Here is a 21,952-nt window from a genome sequence, read left to right as displayed (position 1 = left end):
CCCGATACGTTTCAAAATGAATTATATCTTTTTCTATTTGTATTTTAACTATTTCAAAAAGAATTTCATCTTTTTCAAATTGAAGTTACCTTATTTCAAATTGAAGCACAACTTTTTCAAATTGAACTGCATCTTTTTCAAATTGCGCTTCAACTTTTTCAAACTGAAGGAAAAAAGGATTTTTTTCGCATGTAGATTAAGCATCTAGTCTCCTAACTCCCTCTCCACTCTGTCCTCATCATTTCCCATCTCTCCCTGCTCTGCCCTCCCTCTCTCCCCCTCCCTCCCTCCCTCCCTCTCTCCCTCTGTCTCGCAGAGCGGGCTTCCCGTCCGCTCAGTTGACACGAAGGCGGCCCCCAATCCCACCCGTCCGGCCGCCACCCGTCCTGGAGGGCTGCCGTGCCGCGCGCCGCCGCCGCGCCGCCAGTGTCGCGGCCGCAGACAGCGCGGCGCCAGGCTCGCCGCAGCTCCGCGCCAGGCTCGCCGCAGCTCCGTGCCGACGTTCGCCGCCAGCGCTGACCATGCTGGCATTCACACAAGGTGGGTGTAGCTCGCACAGACAGTGTCTAGGTCGAGCTGTCTATAGCCAAATTGCGTCTTCATGTAGCGTAATTGCGCTTTTACGCGAGAGCTGGCTAAGACGGCTTTCATCCGGAAGTCGTGTATGGTTAGTTGGGACACTGCTCGAGATCAGGCTGATAATAGACCTTGTGAGGTACACGTCGACTCTAGTCGGGTGTCATAGCTAGATGAAATAGATCACTTGGTTTGAAACGGTTCCCCTTGTAACAATCTAACAAAAGCGGTCTAGCATGACAAACTGATCCAGGAACTTCCCAATTGTTTGGTGAGAAGTTTGAAGATGATTTTAAATAAATCATCCAAAAAACTAGAGCAAACATGACAGAACTATATTTGATATGATTGGTAACAATACAACAGAATATATTGAACCATGTTGATATCGAAATGAGCTAATTTCGTTGACAATATCGTTAGTGAGAGCGTGATGACATCCATGTGTATCTCATTGAACTAGTCGTGCTAAGTCGAAATCAATCCATTGAATTTGCTATCATGCCATATTAACTTTAGCGGCATATGTTCTATGCATGCTGGATGTCATCTGCCATTCGAGGAAGGCTAGAAATCCTTCAAAAAACGTCTGCGTCCCGTCCATAGAATGACATTGCCCCTAGCCTTACGTAGTTTGTCATTGATCAGTTGATCACTGCCGTTTTTGTGCCCTTAAATCTTCCCAAAACAGCTCAGGTCTGTCCCGCTGACGGATCCCACGCCGGATCCAGTTGTTATTGACATATCGGACAAGCCGCATCTGGCTTTTTCTTCGTGAGATTTACTGAGATAATTTGGTTTTATTTCTTTTGGTGTTCCAGACCGTCCCATTCGTTTAGACTACATTTACGTAATAGAGCGCAAACATATCGGATGCAGATGAAAATATATTCAAATTGATTGCAGGATGGTGAATTTATGAATTTTTCACACCATCTGCAGACGGTCGAGCCCGTTCCAACCGAAATATTGGCAAGTGAGCGAGCTGTTGATGCTTTGCAAGCTGTATCCGGCTCGCCAACTCCAATTTCCTTCAGCTGCAATATTTTCCAGTGCATAACCTTCGACTTCTGATGGCAGCCATACGAGTGCAGAGGGCGCTGAAATAAAATCAATACAACGTAAAAATTGAAAATCTGCGGCAAAGGGAGAAAAATACGAGACGGAAAATGCATTAGCTGTTACAAACGCTGGCACCGATCCAAGCTAACTATTAGAGTTGAATTAAGTCTATAACATGTAAAAACTGCCTAAAATAAATATTGAATAAGTTATAAGAGTGTCAAAATACCGTCGAATCGGTGATCGAGCAGTGATCGCTGTTGTGACGTTTTCGCAATTTACATGATAAAAACGCAAAGCAACCAAATCGTCCATGGTTGTCATACATTTTAAGCAGGTACGTACACAGCTTAATTAAATATATTTTAGTGTTCCTTTACAATAAACGTAATGCCGCCGAATAATTTAACGGAAATGAAAGAGCTGGTGCCAAAACTTAGACTTCTTTCCATTCAGGCCCTCGGTGTTATTCAAGCTACTGCCAAACAGCGGGCCTTGAAGGGGAGCCATTTCCTCTTCCTCCTGCCCTGTGTAATCACCAGTGCGAGATGCGTATCATAATAAAATGTCATCTTTGATACCTAACCTTCGAGCTTTCTCACAAATTGTAGCTCTGATTTCGGTGATATTTGACATCAAACGTTATTTTCGCCCGCCATGTGTTGGCTCCATTCAGCCCGTAACGTTCAGTGTAAGACAGGAGTCCACAGAATTACCGTCCGAACGGCCGCCACTTACACGGTGAAAGCGGATGAACAAATATTAAGACGGCCGCTTTGTCTGGCACTCGGCGCGGTTTTATCGCCGTCGGAACTGGTTTCGGCGGTCGTGTGGCTCGTAAACGTGGCCTGCTCAGACAAATCGGACACATTGGCCCGTCCTGGCGGTGGCCGGTGTCAGGCGGGTCAGTCCGTCGGTCAGACATGACGTCCGCCGGCCACCGCGCCGCACTGGGTCACTCGCGGCCCGACAGGCGGATAGGGCGGTACGGCTATGGCAGTACGGCTGAGGGAGTACAGCTATGACAGCACGGATAATATAACAGCACGGCTTTAACGACATGCTCAAGCGGGAAGGCGTGTGCTTTGTACAGCTTTGCGAAATTACTGGGAGTACTGTGGAATGGATTGATGAATGACGTGATGGGGACTGAATGCGGTGAGAAATTCGCATAGGTGCACCGTACATAATGCATTTCATGCAATTATATCAGGCATTTCGTTTGGTAATAAAAGCAAAAGCGTATCTATTCATTTGAGTAGGGTGAAATACGGCCAGCTACCTATCGGCCATCTCTCCCGATGAGCTCATTGGAATTGGTCCGTTGCAACTTCTTCATTCAGCCATTGCACGCTTTGCCTTAGCAATTTCCTCAATGCTTTATTTCACTAACGCTCTGCGGTTAGCGGTAGCGCTGGATGCTTCGGTAAAGTTATAAATGCCTGTCTATTGTAAAATGTTTCGGTACACTTTTAAATACCTGCTTATTGTCAAAGCTTACGTAACGTAACGCTGAGTGATATCATCTTTAGAATGTTCTTGCATTCTCTGTGCGGCACACGGTTCAAAGTTGGACAGTGTTTTACGCAACTGTCATCAGTTCCTGTGCAAACCAGGAAAACAGCGAAGGGTGTAAGTGCACACTGAACTGACAAACGACAATGAGTTGTAGCGTCAAACGACAGCTGATATCAGGCGTTGCAAGTACACTTGCTGATGCCAAAACAACCGGCGTGAGTTGCAGCACAAGAAGTACTTTCTGAGAGTTTAGGATGTCGGGAAAATGTAGGTGATGTAAGGTTGTAATGGAAGTAAGCAACTTAGGAGAAACATGGCTGACTCATTCAAGAGCTTCCAAGAGGGAAGGGGAACATTCACCATTCAGTAGATCGATCAGGCGTTGTGACAGCCTACACTGCTGTGCTTCAGAACTACTCACCAGTTAGTCACCAAAACTAAGCAAAGCTTCTATTCAAACAGATAGTAGGTCAATGGATAACGGATAGAAACAACAAACTTTACCTCCAATGGCAACCACGCAATCACACCTACATTGCAAACGTAACGTTACCTGATAAGGCTGCGACCAGCCATATATGGCCCGGTGCATCGTTTGACAAAACTCCGTTTCATGACTGTTAAATTTCACTCCTGGCGCCTTGAATAAGGAACTTCAGGCATTTACCGTCTACAAGGATGATATATCAGCTCAAATCTCCCGCAACACGCCGATTTATGTCGCACCAATCCGCCAAAACTGTCTGTCGATACGGTATCCAGAAACTTGTCGGCCACTCGTGGGAACTTAATGGACTTGGACATAGCCTACAAAGCTGCAAAATGTGCTACAACTTCAGCCTCCAGGCAGCTAAAACGTCGTCTGTCAGAATGTTCGAGCGTCAATTTCAGCTGCTGGTGTCTTGTGTCAGCGCGCTGGGACAGGGGAAACATTCCGACCTAATACACGCCACCGTTCTACGTCGTTCACGTCGAACCTGCAGCCCCCTCCCCACCCCTAGCCCACTCTTATGTCGGGGCTACCTCGCCCAAGTACAGGCGTCAGGACAGCACTCAAAGCGACACCGCCCTGCACCAAAAACCCGAGCGCCGCGCTGGGCCGAGTGTGGCGATCGGGGTTCGCGGCGGAGCGGTAATTTCCGCCCGGTGTTCCGCCGCTCTGGGAGTCTGCCGCGCCGTCACAGCGGCCCCGGCGACCTCGTCACCCCGCGATAACAAGGAAACCCCCCATCAGCGGTGAGCCCGCCGGCGTAGCGGACAACCCAGCGGCGACCCCAGCGGCCGGCGGCGCCGCGCTCCAGCAACATGGCCGCGCCAGCTCTGCGGCCATTTTCCTGGCTCCGCCGAAGCGGCGCGACTGCGGCAGAGGTGCTCGCCACCGGTCCGCCGCCGGTCCGCGCCGGTCCGGTCCGCGGCGCCTGAGGAGGTCCGCGGCGCCCCGCGCACGGTCCACAGACGCGCTGCACGCGGCCGGCCGGCGGCGGCACACTCTGTGACGGTGTGTGACGGTGTGTGACGCAGCTCTGAGAGAATGGCCTCCTCGCCGGCAGGCCCGTGGGTGCTGCTGCTGGCGGCGCTGCTGGGCGCTGGAGAGGCGGCACGCGCCGCCGGACCGCCCCGACCCGGAGCCTCCAGGAGTCACGGAGCCCTACCGACACCCCGCTTCGGTAAGTGACCCGTCACACGGCGGCGGGCAACCGTAACGCGTGCCACGTGACGCGTGCCGAGCGGCAGGGTCGCGCGCCCGGTGTCCTCGACCTTCGCGTGCGCTCCGACCCGGCCACTCCGGCAATTATCTACCCCCGCCCATTGTGTGTAGATGCCAGGACTGGATCTCTGTGTCGCAATCACTTGCTGTGTCGTAACCACAAGCGAGTTTGGTCTCATTTCCTCTTCCGTAGTACCGACCGGCGATGACAGAACGGTAAGAAACAAACACGACGTCACGCTTTGTCCATTGTATGCGAGCCGCACCGCTGCACCGCGCGCCGCATGTCTGCACCTGGCCCGACGGCACCGCCGCGCGCTCCTCACTAACCCGCTGACCCCCGTGACCTCTCCGCCCCTCCGTGACCCCTTTGGCCCAATGACCCGGCCGCCGCCGCGCCGGTCGCACTCGCTAATGTGTTCCGCTAATGTGATCTTGTCCTGACTTGAATTAGGAAGCAGCGGCTGACGCCACCACCGCGTTGAAGCGCGATCCCTGCCGGTGTTGAGGCGAAAATCTAGAAAGGTTACAAGGAGCGTAACAAACGACCGCTCGGCGATCACCGTGCGGTCGAGCGACTGTATCGGACCCCGGCTCTGCGCGGGTCAGCACGTGCTCTAGTTCGGCTCGCGTAGAAACGAACTCGATCCATCACCGACCGGCGGCTTACGGATCAGAAACCGCTTACTCAGACCTCATTTGTAATGCGATCGAGACCGCCAGTCATTCCGGCGGTGTTTGGATTCCCAGCTCTGAATTTCAGATTCTGATTTAGGGGTTATTGCGTGAACTACGCTTCGCGACATTTTTCATTCAGTCTTTTTTTCTTTGCTTGCCCTTTGAATAAAGCGCTACGCGTGTTTTGACCCAAAAAAAAAAAAAATGCCCTACCAGCATACAAACAGCTGCATCTAATTCTACAGCATGTAATGTAAATCCCGTCAGCTCAATGTCCCAGCGCATTATATAAGTGCTGAGTGCACATTGCACACTGCCACATCACATCAGCGATGGCAACGACCGGACAATGTCAGCGCGTGGCGCCGACATACACGTCATGACACACGTATGTCAGCTAGCATGCCATGACGCATGGCGTTCCGCTCGGCGCACTATGGTTGGAAACGGCCTCACGGATGGCCGTGGGCAATTTCGGAATATATGTATATTTGGGGTGTCATTCTGTTGGAAATTGATGAAATGTTTTGAATTGGGCAGAAAAAATTATTTAGTTGCGCATTTAGTCTCCATTATTGTACGTGGAATCGGGAGTTTCTGACAGTGACTTTTTTGGTGCGCCGTCAAAGGTTTAAACAACCGCGCTGGTGATAGCATGTGGAGTACCTCCATGACGTTGTAAAACTGGATTATTATATATCAAAATAATCCTTGTTATGTTGGCTATCGAGTGGAGTGACTCTTTTTCCCATGCGTGTTCAAAATCAGGAACGGCATTGCATTCTGTTTGCAGTGTCACCACAGCAATATTTGCAAAATTGCGTTTATGTTTCATTGGACATACAAAAAGTTCTCCATCGACCTCCATTGAGCTTTTTGGCAGAATAAATCGCTGTTCAATTCTGCGTAAGGGGAACGTAAAAGCAGACTGCGCACTTGTGCGCAAAATCGTCCGTGAAGCGTCATCTCCCGAGGCGTACCTACCCGTCGCTTCGTTAGCACCAGGTCGGCTCGTCAGTCTTGCAATCGCTTATCCTTATAAATGATGGTAAGAAGCAGGGTTGCGGAGTCGTGGTGGCGCCAAATCCGACTCCGACTACGACTCCGACTCCTGACTCGTTGCCATGACTCCGGCCGACTCTGTCTCCGACTCCGGACCCCTGCCAGTGTTTCGGAGTCGCGATGGAGCTGTTCCGATTCGGACCGACTCCGACTTCCACTGCGGGCTCCTGACCGACTCCGACTCCGACTCCTGGCTCGTTGCCACGACTCTGGGCGACTCTGACTCCGACTCCGACTCCGACTCCGACTCTGACTTCGACTCCGCACCCCTCGTAAGAAGTAACTGCTCGCCCCTGCACCTGGAGTATGAATATCGTGCAAACGTGTATGGATATCCTGGAGTATGGATATGGATATCCACTGACAGAACAGACATACAGACATGCTGTAAACTCCATTACACTGCCAATACCATGGCAAATCAAATGGCTATCTATGGTTTTTGATCATCGTTCTACAGTTTCCAAAATCTTGAACTGAATGTTGGCAATTTCTCGTGACTACTTCACGACCATGACGCATGCATTTCTGAAATTGATCTTTTTTCAACCAGCCACGTACTCGTATGATAAAATGAATGTCACCATCGTGTTCTACGCCCAAAAGTACCCATAAAACATGTGTCATGCATGGGCTGCGGATAGGTACCAGTTTTAATTTTCGGGGTTATGTGCTTACCTGATTGACCTGACTTTGACCCTGGCCAGTGGCCTATGCTTGACTGACCCCTACATTGATCTGACACTCTTTTAGCACTTATATGAAGGGTTGTGACAGTTGTGACAGTTGTGACAGATTGTTTAGGACCAACTGATGACTGAATTTATTTAGGACCAACTGATGACGATATAATCGAAACGCGAAACGCGAGGCACCGATTGCGAGGTTCTAAAGTCCATGCTACTGAAAGCCCGATTTCAAGTGTTTGACCTGACCTTGACCCGACCTGTGACCTCGAAATTCAGCTTTAAAGTATTCATGTGAATCGTCTCGTCGCGTTCTTCTTTCGTTTGCCGCGCCTCGTGCGTTTCGCTGCGCCTATTTGTTCGCGAGTTATCGGCTGGGGGCGTTGAACGCCCCCCCCCCCCCGGCAAACGGCGGATGGGGAAATACCCCAGCAACTGCCGGGTTAATCTGACGCATGTTTTGTCATTTGATCGTCATTTTATTTCTTACTTTTTTGCCTAATCTAAAAAAAAATCATAAATACTCTTTCTCCAAATTTGTGACCCTTTATGACCAATAGTAAGACACTGTGCGTCACTACGTTGATATTTCTCGCCCTAAAGCATAACAACAATATCCATTCAGTAATAGCAGTATTCAAAACATGTTCAAAATGCCTCACGATATCGATAACATAACGAAAGACATAGGCGACTTATGACATACTTGCAATGATGACGTCACACACGCGTGACGTGACGTGACCTCGTCATTTCTGAGTTACTGTATGATGCACGAAAGACACTGGTATACCTATGCAAAGTTTCATCGCAGTCGGTCTACGCATTAACAAGTTATGGGCAAAACATTTTTTCGCGTTGACCCCCGGCCATCCGTGAGGCCGTTTCCAACCATAGTGCGGCGGTTCGGTGACGCCCAGCACCGCCAGTCAGCGGCCGCGCGCCACTTTCCGTCCCAGCCCCGGTCCGTTTTTACAGTCTGCGAGCTGTGACAAAGGCGCGCCTCCGGTTCGCAAAACCTCCCCTGTGTACATAATGGGTCGCGCGGGGGTGTACAGCGCTCACGGGCGGTGTCAACGCCGCTGGTAGGTCGGCGGCGGGCCCGATGACTGCACCCGCACCCCGGAGCCGCCGGTGACGGCCGTCCGCTCTGTTGCAGAGTGTCCCGAGCACCAGCCGCACACGCACGCTTTCCTCACGCTCTCGCATGCGGCACGCACGCTGGTGGCGCACTGGGAGGCGCGCGCGCTCGCCCCCACCGACTGGGTGGGGGTGTTCGACGCCGACCCAGTCCGCAACCTGACGACGCCCCTGGCGCGGGTCACGCCCAAGACTGCCCGCGGGCATCACCAGACGGAACTCACCTTCAGCCTGCCGCCGCTGAAGGAGGTTTACGTCAACGACAACTGCCTGGGGCGCTGGGTGGCCTACATGCGCGACGGCCGGGTGAACGCCTCCAGCTGCCTGCGCAGCAACCCCAGCTGGATGGTGACCAGCAAGGACCTGATCGGCGACCGCCGGCTTCGAGAGGTCTTCCTCGTCGGCTCCCGCGACGCCGGTAACCGGGCCATCGACGTGTGGACGCAGCTGATGATGGGCGTGCGCTTCCTGGACCTGCACGTGGCCTACCTGCCGCCGCCGGGACTGGTGATACCGCCCGGGGTGCCGCCACCACCGATCGCCTTCTGGGGAGGCGTGCGCGGCGGGCGAGGGGTCACGCCGCTGCGAGCGGTGCTCACACAGCTGCGCCGCTTCCTGCGCCGCTCCAACGAGATCGTGGTGCTCGACCTGGCGACCCTGCGCGGCTTCGAGGGCCGCCCGGAGAGGCACGCGGTGCTGGTGGACATCCTGGAGCGCCGGCTCGGCGACTGGATGGCGCCCGTCACTCTGGGCGACGAGCTGGTGCTGAACGACCTCTGGAACACCGGCCGCCGGCTGGTGGTGACGTACAACAACCGCGCGCGCCGGCGAGGCTCCCCGTTCCTCTGGCCGCCCACACCGGTGGCGCGCCATCCGACAGGCAACTCCTCCCAGCTGATGCACTTTGTCGACGAGCTGATGTCGCGCTCTCCGTACAACTACAACTGGACCATCGACGTGTGCCTGGAGCCGGCTGCCACCGCCGCCGAGCGAGACGAGGCGGCGCGCGAGCTGACGGCGCGCCTGCGTCACCGCTGGTGGGAGCGCGCCAATATCGTCACCACGTGTGACGTGCTCAGCTCGGACCTGGTGGCCGTGGCGGAGGCGGCCAACCGCAGGAGACACCAGTGCCGGGTGGAGCGGGCCAAGGCGGCCCAGAGGCCCCCGACCACCCGGCCACCGCCGCCCCCCACCACGCCGGCCCCACAGTGGCGCGGACCGAGAGCGGTGGTCGGCCGGGGACCGTGACCTCACCGTGACCTCACGGAGGGACGGTAGATGGGTCAATGGACGACCGGACTGGTTACTTCGGGGCGTGGAGATGGGAATGATATGTGGTCGCGAGATACTTTGTTAATTGTTATGGTTATGTTAACCGGCTCGCTTATTACGTGTGCTTTGGGGAAAAGGTGCAACATGAGAAGAAAATAAAGATAGGTACCAAGTGGGAATGAATTTTAAAATATGCATAACGTCGCTTGACTATGAGATGTTAGAACATTTTCTTGGTTAAGGTACTTTCTTGGTTCAACGGCCTTTTCTACGAAAGGTAAACAATTCGTTGGAGTTCTGATGCCTTGTTCATGACTACAATGTACTTACCCGTACATAAGTGGAGCGAAGGCATTTAGGCAGGAACAGTTTTTAAGAGTTAGCTATCCCACCGTGCCTTAGGACTAACCTGACAGTTAATTATCCCGCGCGGGGCTGGGGGGGGGGTAAATTTTACCCCCCCCCCTCGCGAATTTTTGCGATATCTCAAAAACGGCGGCGCGCAGCGCCGCCAAACTTTCAGTACCTTTTCTTACATCAATTTGACACGTTCCCTGAAAATTTGAGCGAAATCCGTCGGAAAATTTTTGAGAAATTGACGTTTTAGTGACGTCATGTTCGTCATTTTCGCCTCAAAAACGGCAAAAGTTCAAACGCCGCTAACATCTTCATTTTTAAAGGAATCAAGACGTAACAAAAAAGGTTATACGTAATGTTACTTTGTCTATCAAATGGCTATCTCGGTTTTTTGAAAATTTTGGATTTTGGCCTAATTTTTTCAAAAAACTGACTTTTTTGGGAGAATCATTATAAAATCCAAAATTTTGAGTCTATCGAAAAAACCGGAGTATATGTCAGAGAAGTGGTCTATGTGCACCTTCATACCAAATTTTAGAAGAATCGGTTCAAAAATGTGGGAGTTATTCAAAATTTTATGACGTCACAACACACAAAATTTTTGAAAAATGACTTTTTTGGAAGTTCTAGACCTCGTACGGAAACAAAAATAGCACCATTCGATTCGCCGTGAAAAACTGCATCAGATAGACACCTTTTTAGGCCTTAACAACCAACTTCAAAATTTGACCTCACTTGACCTGACCTTGACTTAACCTCGACCTGAAATTCATCCAGAGGTGGTCCATATCACTTATTGAGTGTGCCTATTGAATTCTATGAGTAAAATGACCCATAAAACATGTGTCGCACATGCCCTTTTCTATATTTTGTTTTTTGGTGACCTGACCTGACCTGACCTGATCTTGACCTTGACCTCTGAATGATATTGTATGCAACGAATATTGTCTTGGTAGCCTAAGAACACGTTTTGGGCGATCAGTCTCAGTCCATGACTCCATTCTTCGGCAACTACGGTGCAAGGCCGATACTGTAGAAACCTGCAATTTGTACCCTTGACCTGACCTTGACCTTGACCTTAAACTTGAAATCAAGTACATGTTTTTAGTAGTTCGTGATGAGAGCTTTCGATTGGCGTTTGAATTTTCCAAATCGGACCGTTAGTTCGGGAGATAACAGGGGGGGGTAAAATTTACCCCCCCCCCCCCAGCCCCGCGCGTTCGGCTGGAGACCCCAGCCCCGCGCGGGTTATGACACGAGTGCATGATATGTAATGTGATTAATGTAGGTACACTCGGGGGCAGATTGATGTTCCACCACTCCCTACCCATCGGGCTCCCATGTCTCAGCACTGGCTGCTGCCAGTGTTGCCTGCCCTCAGCACTGGTCAGCACTGCCTGCCAGTGCCAGTGCTGCCAGTGCTGCCACTGCACACTGGTCGGAAACGCCCTCACGAGAGGCCACGGGCGATACCGGAGTTTCGGATTATTTTTTATATAGATCAATTTGAAATTGATCAAATTATTATACTTAGGCCAAAAAAACTAATCCGAGTGACCAAAAATAACTGTAATCAGCCCCCGAAGATGGGGTATCCCAGAACTCGGAAACTGACGCGGAGCAAGAGGTTTCTTGAGCCGGATATTCAGAGTCTTATTGCTGATAGACACCAAATTGAAATCCCACATATTATGCATCAAAATGTTCGTTATGAAGTTGCCGACTGGTCAGTGCAAAATTTTTGGTATACTTTTTCCCTAACTTGGATGTACTATAGCTTTTTTATGAAGGCTCTCCTACAGTGATTCTGGAATATAACTGCAAAGTTTAGGTAAGGAAACAACAGGTAGTCCCATCTAGTTCCACTCTGATTTTTTGTGAGATGAAGTAGGATTTAAATTTACACCAGGGCAACATAAAAGCTAACTGCGCATATTTGCGCAAAATTTGCAGGAGCCGCTCTTCCTACCCAACTACCGCCCGCCCCGCCCCAGTTTCGGCTCGGCCGCCGCGCCCGGCTTACGCTGACCTGTGTGGCCTGCACGCATCCATGCGTAGTTGGCTGGTCATTAAAAACAGATGCGCTTGAGTTTATGAATTTTGTGAAAAGCGCATTTTATATATGCATTTACGTATGTATTGACATCAAAAGCCTTCCACATATTGCGTGGCGATTACGGCTTGCATTTAGAGAGCCTTGCTAATGACAACCATCACTCGGCTGAAGAAAGTGGAAATTGAAACCTTCGTGAATATAAGACGCTGCAAATATAAGACACCTGTCACTGACGTCGGGTTACCTTGGGCCGTCTTTTTACATTAGATCACAATTCCGGTATTTAACCCTGGCCGGACCGATTGGTTTTCTATATTGACCGGGGAGGGTTGGTACAACTCCCTCGCCGTTTCGCCTCTAATTGAGCTAGAGCCTCGCGGAAAAAACAAGTTTGTGTGCCGTTATAAGACGCAAAAATTAGGTACTACCCGATTTTAAGGTCTTAGGTCAGCCAGTGACCTCTTAGGTCAGGTAAGTGCCACAAGGCACGGGCTCGGTTTTAGGTTAATTACTTTGCCAAAAATGGTCGCACTGCCGCGATTTTGACATCATCGTGTTTGTCTAGCTCAGGCGCGTTGAATGCTATACTTGGCGTTCGGGTGAAGTCAACTTAAGGTGTTAACCTCGAGCCAAGGTCAGGTCGGAGCCCCTCAGGTCACGAAAATGGTTGAAGGAGGTCATATTGCATATCATTCGATTCGGCAGGTCTTCCTGAGTCCAATGGTGGCTTTCCCGACTCTCTAGCTCCATCTGATCAGGAGTTATTGACGAAAAGCTTATATGGCCTTAGTGACGTCATAAATGACGTCACGCAAAGTCAACAATGCTAAAGTCAAGCACTGGACCTTGCAAGGAGTGCATGAAACCATTCCCGGTGCCCGAATAGCAGCTCCCAATTTCCCTTGTTGACTTAAAGTGGTGCTAGATCCTGTACTATACTCAATTATGACGTCATAACTTAACAGATTCACGTCATATATGTAGTGCTTGACATTCAAATGATAGCTTACATATGACAGAGAAGGTATGCAAAGTTTTATGAAGTTTGCTTCACTAGTTGTGGAATAACAAGCAAAAAACTTTTGCGGAAAGGCCGCTGGCCTCTCGCTGGAGCGTTTCCGACCAGTGTGCACTGGCAGCAGCCAGTGCTGAGCCATGGGAGCCCGATAGGTGGGGAGTTGTGGAACATCAATCTGCCCCCGAGTGTACCTACTGTTAGGTACAGTGTCTGTAGACGCAATTGCATTCTATCTTAGATAACTTTAAAAACTACAGCATGCTTTGTTCGTGTTAACCCTCGCCCGTAAACGGCGATCTGCCACCTTCGCCCATGCAGGGGGGGGGGGGGGGGGGGTTGGTGCGACCCCCCCTTGGCGTTTGAAAACGGAGCGTCGTAGAGCTTAGCGGAAAAGACCAACGGATTGCTCTCGCCGAGATCTCTCGATTGGTGGTAAATTTTTTGGTCCTAGGTCAACATTTGACCTACTTTTGACCGGTCAAAGGTCAAATTTTCGGAAAAATAGCCTTTTTTCAACTTTCCGCGGCGATTGCGGCAAAACGGTGGGAGATATCGACTTGAAACCTTCACTATCGTGTTCCTTGATCAATTCTCTATCGTTTGGTATGTATTTCGTTTCCCTAGCTCTAAAAATGGCGCGTTGGGAGCGCCGGAAGTCGGCAAGGTCACAGTTGGCGGCAGAAATTCGAAAAATCAAAATTTAAATTTTTGAAATCTGATTGTATTTTTGGATTTGGGAGGTCCATTTGCTCCCTATAGAAGCTAATATTGCTGCATATTCCCATTGAGGTGACAAGAATTAGCAAAATAGTGGTTCGGGCGCTTTTCAAAAATAGTACCGGACGCTGTTCCTCTTGTGACGTCATAGCTCCGTGACCTGACCTGACCCGGTCAAGTTTCTTATACCATATGATAGCCAATACTTGCCCCAACATGCATGGGAAGTTTCATCACGATCCATCAACCGATGTCCGTACCACCGGCAGGAAACCTCGGGCGTTGGCACTCAGTTTGTGAAAATCCGGCCGGAGGCTGTTCCCTTTGTGACGTCATAACTCCGTGACCTGACATGACCCGGTCAAATTTTTTTTATCAAAATATGCGCAAGGTATGCCCCATAAGGTACCCAAAATTTGGCGGCGCTGCGCGCCGCCGTTTTTGCACTATTTCCGAAAAACCTCAGGGGGGGTTGCACCAACCCCCCCCCCTACATGGGCGAGGGTTAAGTTGTAATAAATACCTACTATGCTGGATTGGACAGGTCATGCATGATTGTTTTATTGTCGACATAAAAGAACTGTGGAAAAGGGACGTTACTTCGATCAGAAATTCGGGAAACTTATGAAAAGTTGTGTGTGTTTGTGTGTTTGTGCGTTGATGTTTGGCAACTCAGCATTGCACGAAATTCCGATATCAATGCCTTTTTTTGTGAATGGCCACAGTATTTAAAAGTTGGCCTTATCCGTGCCATGTTTTCATTTAGCGCTGTTATACGACGCGGTGAATTGTTCAAACATTTGTTAATGCTGCGAAATGACCTCGGATAGCGAATATCATAGTTCTTTGTTATTGTATTGACACTGTGGCGGTAAAAGCCAACATTGTTGGATCCCACTAAGACATGCAATAAATTGTAGACACAGTTGGTATGCGACAAGGATTCAACTTTCATGGAGAAAGATTGTGCTATGCTAAACCCGAATAAATGTTAAGTCCACCACGAAACAGCATCGACCGTGGTGAAACATTCAACAGTGTTTTAAATTTCCATTGTGAGGCTGCAGGTAAGATGAAATCGCCCAACAGGTGTTTGGTGCTTGGGAATGCTATGTAGTTATTCTGTATTCTGCAAATGCCATGCAAATACACAGCTGCATTTTGTGCAATTGTACAGTGCAATATACCTATCTGTACTGTACAGCACATTGCAACGCTAATAAAACAGGATGTGCATTGGTTTACTTGACATTGTTGTTTACAAATCCTCCATCTAGTTAGTTACTTGACAAATATGTATATCGAATGATAAAATATTTCTGGCAGGTCGTAACTGACAGCAAGATTGAAACGTTTACCAAAAAGCAATTACAGTTTGAAGCCACTGCATTTTAAGAGCATTCTAAAATGTTGTCTGAAGTCTTGCTCACTTCTCACTGCTCAGTGTAGATGACATTTGGCAAATAAAAAAGGTTAAAGCTGCCATGACCGGAATACGGTAGTCACCGTTAAGACCACAAATGCACGTTTAAATACCATTCAGTGGGAAGACAAATTTTCGAAAAATTATTGTTACAACTTACAAGTGACAGGTTGCGCAGCTACACTTGAGATTCATTCATTCATTCATTCACTCACCCATTCATTCATTCATTCATTCATTGCGCCGCTGTTGCTTGGCTGAAGTTGTCTGTCCTCTCCTAACCGTTGGACGCTGGCATTTGCATAAAATCAGTCTACTGTCTACCCGCAATGCGAACACTATACAGAATAGGGGCACCTACATGTATGTTTGTGTTTGTATACCTACTTGTTGTGCATTCATTTGTTCGCTACTGTTGCCTCATTGCATGCAAAAATTGTGAAATTCAGTCCATTAATAAACTTAATTCAGTCAAACAATAAAAAATTGATAGGTTAACCAGTTTAAGCACAACATTTCTTCTGAGACAAAATCATAATTTCATTACCCTGAGGCCATACACATCGTCATGCAATTATGCCATTCAATTCATCCTCTGTTACTTCTATAACGTCTCACTCAGCATACCTGCAAGGCGATGACCATATCGCTAACCGCTTCTGCATTGCAAAGTACCCCGTGCACCGGCGTAAACTTATTCAGCTATCGGACGCTGCTGGGCCTCCGGAGACCACAGAGTTTGGGTTTGCTCATTCCCGATAGATGCGCAATCAGATTTGGGCCATGGAGCACATATGTTGCGCTGTTGCCTGTTTGCCCGTCTGTCCGTCTGTCCGTCTGTCAGTCCGTTTGTCCGTCTGGTCCGTCTGTTCGCCGTCCATCTGTCAGTCTGTCCGTCTGACAGTCTGATCCGTATGCCTGTCTGTATTGCTTCACCGGATATGACACTTAACTCAGCAAGCGCACTAGCTCGACGAAGCAAATTTCGTGTCAAATCTGGCACTAAATGCCACAACCGCAATCTTATAGGGAGCAAGGCTGCAACAGAAAGGAACAGCACCGGATATGAAGAGATTGACGCTTACGAAACCATCTCCGGTGTATTGATCTCGGAACTGCGCTGTTGTTTCGAGCTCAGAACAATGCTAGCTATTCCCATGGATCATGGTCCATTGGTCCATTGCTCGCTTGTCAAATGCTGTTTGTGTTTCTGCTGCCAAAAGCTTTTCAGAGTTAAGAATGGGCGAGAGAACTGAGGACAATGTCAAACGATACACAAATATCCTGTTAGTTGGATAACAATGACTCATGACCTTGGTACAGATTTCGGTAATTATACTTCAATGATAAGACCGGTAAGACCATTTATGAATAGGATCATTATCAGAGAGTTGTTTCGATCATATTCCAGCAGGGCGCATGGCTGCCCCCGATTTTATCGACGTGTTATCTGTCTCGGTGTACACAACATATGTAAACTTTTGTCCTGTGAGTACTGCTTCCTACAGTTAACTACAAACATTCCACCTAAGCCAGTAGTAATATGTTCTCACCGTTGTAAGTCTGAGACACATTTTTCTTCATGCTAACATCGGTGCATCACTACTTTACATAAGACAAGTACATGACATGATACAATCACTTTTATAGCCATCAAGTCCCAACCACAGCTAGAGCCCGTCTCCATTGTTATCGCTGCCATTTTTTATTTATTATGTTTGCAACACAACATTCACCACCACACCAACATTGGTACCACTGACACCTACACTGACACCAGCACAAACACAGCACCATCCCTATCGTCACCAGCACCAATGCTTCCACGACCGCCACCAGTGCCGACACCAAACCGCCGCAGCCGCGCCGTACTAATCCGTGGATCACCGGACGCGGCCGATGAGAGCCACATCCGTGTGAGGTCGAACAAGAGGCGCTTTCCGCCACCGTTAAACCGTCACCGCTAGCCACGTCCGCTCCGGTAAAACCAACACGGAACACCCGGGCAGCGGCCTCAACACGTCGAGGACTCTGTGCAACTCCCGCAAAATCGTACAGCGGCCCAAACACGTCTTGTACTCTGTGTAACTTCCCGTACAGTCGTCCGACCTGACCGGGAGCGGGCAACGTCCCGGACCGGTGGCTTCGGTCCGGTTTCAGACGGTGTTAGATATACGGCAGTCAGACGCTGAACTTACAAACCGGGCCCCGCGGATGGCCATTCTCGTCAATCTTGGTCTCGTCCAGGTGTCGCACATGTAAAACATAGCGATGCCGCCATTGGGAGAGTCTTCTTGTTTGGTCATTCAGAGTCTGCAAGGCGGTGAATTGGTTTAGAGGCTGTCGTGTCTACCGATTATGAGGCACGCCGTGTTTCATGCATCGGTATTATTTTCCAATAGGTCACTGAACGACGAATAACACAAAATAGGCCATGTGATTACGAGTATGTAATTTAAGCGGCTGGTCACTAGGCCCAGGATACGCAAGGATTTCACGTAATGCCGTAAAAAAGGAATCACTTTTTAGGGATACGTGTTATACCGATAACTACAACTGATAAGAATTGGGTCTGATATTCCCCTTAGCCTTGACACCTAATAACGTAATAACACCTATTGATGCCCACTGTCGTTGACCGTGCCCCGATCCGCTCGTGGCACCACTCGTGGGTCATTGTCGCGTCTCTGTGGTCCCCTGATTACGGCACCGGCTGGCAGCTGCTGCGGCCTGTCCTCGTCCCGGCACATCCGGTGCCATCGGTAGCTCAACGATCGATTCCGGTCGCCCACAGCAATGACCCAGCGCGAGCTACAAGGGCATGTGACCCACAGTAACGAATGGCGACGATACGTGGCAAAACATGGCTCGGCCTGAGGTACCGACCCCGAGGAGCAAAAACGGCCGAGGAGCATTCAGCGGCGCAAATAATCAAATAAATGTTAGGTCGACGATGAATGATGAGGAGCTATGTCCGTATCCGCACAAACACGCATGGATAGGATATTTATGTGGGTATAGTCGCAGAGGTGTACCAAGCATGCATGCACAGTCGGCGACGCAAACCTGTACATCCATGTAGAATGACGGACCAAAACACCACCGGTCCTATCACTTGCGCTGAATAAACTTGAGCCAGCGTATCCCTGATAGCCTATCAGGGATACGCTGGCTCAAGTTTATTCAGCGCAACACATGGATATAGCAGCAGCAAAAAATAACGACTGAGTCTCACCACCAACTCACAAATGTCGGCATTACACACAAATATCCCAAGGGTAGGTACTTTATATAGATACCACAGCGGTAAACGATAACTGCAGGCTCATGCCTGGCATGGAACAAAACGAGATAAAAATACGGCTTAGTAATTTTTACTATTGATGGACGGCGTTCAATGGTACCTAAATCATATTTTTTTTTGTTTATTGTAAGCAGATATGTGCTAGGTATATGTTCACCGTAAGCAACGCTGATACCGATAACTCAGCCACTGAAATGATCAGAGACTCCAAGCTCCGCCATGCCAGATAATTGGGCAAATCGCTGCCTGTATGCTGCTGATTGGCCGTTAAAGCAGGCATTGCTAGACGCTAACAAGATTTATGCTAAAAACGATGCCATCGCGCGTCGTTATGCTTCTCAGAGCACCATCCCCTATCGCATCCTGAGAAGAGCTCTGAACATCGCACCTACGCAAAAACACAATTTGCAACGAAATGACGCTACTGAAGTTGAGGCCTTCAGAGTTCAAACATCAAGGAGGGCAATCAGCCAGTGGACTACAAAATGCACACGCTGAATTACTCACAGGTAGAATCTAGTCTACATCGTAATGAACCGTCAGAAAGATAATGACGTACCTTCCGAGAATGTTCGTCCTGCGACGTCCAAGAAAACAGCACTTTGGAAAATCAACATTCCAAATAATTAGTGGCGCATTGACATAGATCCTCGCTGTGCGTTTTCTAGTTGTTGCCTTATTTTTGACGTTTACAAACACCGTCTGGGGATCTGCGCCGTCTAAAAAGTCTTTGGCGGTGAGTTGAGCCCGCGACGTGCCGGAGACCTATATAGATCAAGTCACGGCAGGATGACCGTCGAAAACACCATATCAGCGGAGAGGTCCTGGGACACAACGGCTTAGTAATTCATATCAGTGTCTTCAACTAAGTTCGATTTTGGCAAATTATGACTGAGAGTGAAGTGTGATCGCTACCAATATTAGTTACCATACCACTTAGTAGCCGAAGACGCAAATGCTTTTTTTAATGCATCACTAAACAGATAATAGTTTTGATGAACCAGGTGGGCATGCATAGCAGGCAGAAAATATATAGGTACACTGTAGGAACATAGCATTCAACCACAAACTAACACAGTTATAACAAATAAATACCTCCACTAATATAGCTTCTATGTGTCGGATGTTTGCAGCTATACGGCTTCGACCGGGTGTGTAGAGAAACGGTTGTGAATTTATAGGTATACGCGCACAATGGGGCTTCCGATCGGATGATGCGGACGATGCGTTCATCGGTGTATGCAGGACTTTTGTACCTAAGTCCTGAATGTAGTCTTAGCAAGGATAAAAAACACCAGCAACGATATAATATTGGTGCACCAGTAGCGAGGTAGCACTGGCAGTACATGAAAAAACGTGTTTTTCGTTTTCTTGCTTTGTCAATGATGAATGAAAAATGTGTTTACTTGAGGCATTCCTTCAAGAGAAGAAGCCTCTAACTACACGTAAAAATTATCAGACACCTTAAAAGGCGTGGGTGATTGGGGCGTCATCTCATGTGCAAAAAGTTTGCCGCTGATTGTCAAGGCAATTGCCCAAATAAGTCTAGATACCTGAACGAGCTGTGGCCAAATTTTTGAATGTTTGATTAAGGACTCCACATATCCTTTGTTCAATCGGCACAAAAGAGGTAGCTGCGTTAGGGTTAAAAGGAAATTCCTATAAAGCAATAGACTGTTGCCCTGATGCCTAATCTACAAGGGCCACCTAACCAAAGGTCAGATCGCATCTGCATGACCCGTCGCAGAAGCTGCCTCTCCGGCGCACACGTCACAATTACACCGTTCCTACATGCGTGACCTTTACTGCCGCAGTCTGGGCCCATTGGCGGCGGTGGGCTGCCGGCTGCACGTGCTGCCCTGTGCCCCGACCGGTGACCTTTGGTCGCCCGAGGGCAGGGGGACGATGATGCATGACACAAGGAGCCGGCACCGGCAGAGAGTAACTGACAGCGGCAGCGGCGGGCGATAAACTCACCGAGACACCAGAGGCGGCCGGAGGAGCCCTGGGGACCCCGAGCAAGGAGATTCCACCAACTCATGGTGCCATTTGGAGATTGCTTTGGCTCTGCTCTCAAGAGGCCGAAGTGCCTTTTGAGCCCGCTGCATGGGTCTTTGGTGCTTTGAAAAATCGTATAAAGATCACGGTTCGTCCCAAAGTATGAGTCGTGGATACATAACTTCTTTTCTACCCAGAGAACAGAACATTCCAAACATGCAACTTGTCCAAATATTTTTGTTTCTTCATTGCACACCCATACGCAACTAGGGAGACCAGGGGAATAGGAAGCCGTAATCAGTTGTCACAGATGACAAAAAGATAAACTCGGAAATCAGACTCGGAAATCAGAGGAACATCAGGTAATATCTTGAATCTTCTTTTTTATCGACATCCTGTAAAGACACTGCGCGAAAAGAAAGAATGAACCATGTGGGGAAATATTCAACGATGACTATTTCACTAACGGCACCCCTCCATGACTGGATGGCGCAGTCTCCACGGCCACCCGCTCTGGTCCGCACAATCCTGGACCAAGACAGCTTCATTATTCGCCTGCGGTACGGACCCACCCCCGGGCGCTCCAAACCATTAGGGCTTTCCGCCGACGCCTGAAATATGCCAGTCATGAGTAACCGCCACTTCTGGACACGAGGCGAAACAATAACCGACCGTGATCGATGACCGACGAGATGCCGGCCTTGCCGTGACGTCACCCCTGCTGTGTGACGTCACTGAAAGTCATCGAGCACAAATCCGGGTTCGAGGAATTGAGATGCAGAGGCCGACTCACTGCCTTGCAGAGAATGTTCGGCATGTCTCGTTTTCCTGAGGCGGTGGTTTTCCTTTCCTCTCGTATGCCGCAGATCTGTGAAATGGTATGGACTTTCCTAGCTGATGGAAAATCTGTTTTGCGTTAGTCCTACTGCGCCACCGTTGAGAGGAATTGATGATTACTCAGCGTTCTGGGTCAACAATAAAATACCATAACTTGCTAATGAAATGCTTGGAAAATATGTCACAAGGTTATTCAAATTAACCCTAGAACGCCTGGGGGGGGGGGGTTGTATCACCCCCCCCCCCCCTGAGGTTTTTTTTCGAAGTGCACGCTAAACGGCTTGTCGTAGCGGGCTGAAATTTTCAATACCCTCTGGGGCAACCTTTGCGCATCTTTTGCCGAAAAAAATTGATCGGGTCATGTCAGGTCACGGAGTTATGACGTCATAAGAGGTACAGCCTCCGGCCGACAGTTACCAAACGTGTGCGCCGAATCCCTAGGTTTTCTGCCGGTGATACCCACATTGTTTGATGGATCATGATGAAACTTCCCATGCATGTTGGGGCAAGCATTGGCTATCGTGTGGTGCAAGAAAATTG

General features: G+C 49.3%; 2 protein-coding genes across 4 annotated transcripts in view; one reads left to right on the top strand and one right to left on the bottom strand.

Moving 5' to 3' along the window:
* The first annotated feature begins 342 nt into the window (after positions 1-342).
* Positions 343-21,952, top strand: part of LOC122367767 — a 65,434-nt gene continuing 43,824 nt past the window's right edge. The window contains exons 1-3 of one of the 3 annotated variants that reach the window (XM_043341150.1): positions 353-540; positions 4,707-4,823; positions 8,450-10,121. In XM_043341150.1, the coding sequence (XP_043197085.1) occupies positions 522-540; positions 4,707-4,823; positions 8,450-9,678 (1,365 nt within the window). In that variant the 5' untranslated portion in view covers positions 353-521 and the 3' untranslated portion in view covers positions 9,679-10,121. Of the gene's footprint in view, positions 541-4,706; positions 4,824-8,449; positions 10,122-21,952 lie in introns of those variants that run through there. The other 2 variants (XM_043341148.1, XM_043341149.1) reach the window with 2 other exon arrangements.
* Positions 1,449-21,952, bottom strand: part of LOC122367768 (general transcription factor IIH subunit 2-like) — an 80,559-nt gene continuing 60,055 nt past the window's right edge. The window contains exon 9 of the transcript XR_006254115.1: positions 1,449-1,676. The gene's annotated coding sequence lies outside the window, so the exon portion shown is untranslated. The remainder of the gene's footprint in view (positions 1,677-21,952) is intronic.

The sequence above is a fragment of the Amphibalanus amphitrite genome, unplaced genomic scaffold (genome assembly GCF_019059575.1).
Source record: "Amphibalanus amphitrite isolate SeventyFive unplaced genomic scaffold, NRLGWU_Aamphi_draft 000895F_arrow, whole genome shotgun sequence".
NCBI lineage: Eukaryota > Metazoa > Arthropoda > Thecostraca > Balanomorpha > Balanidae > Amphibalanus > Amphibalanus amphitrite.
Note: the sequence above shows the minus strand (reverse complement) of the source record. Positions and strands in the feature narration are given on the sequence as shown.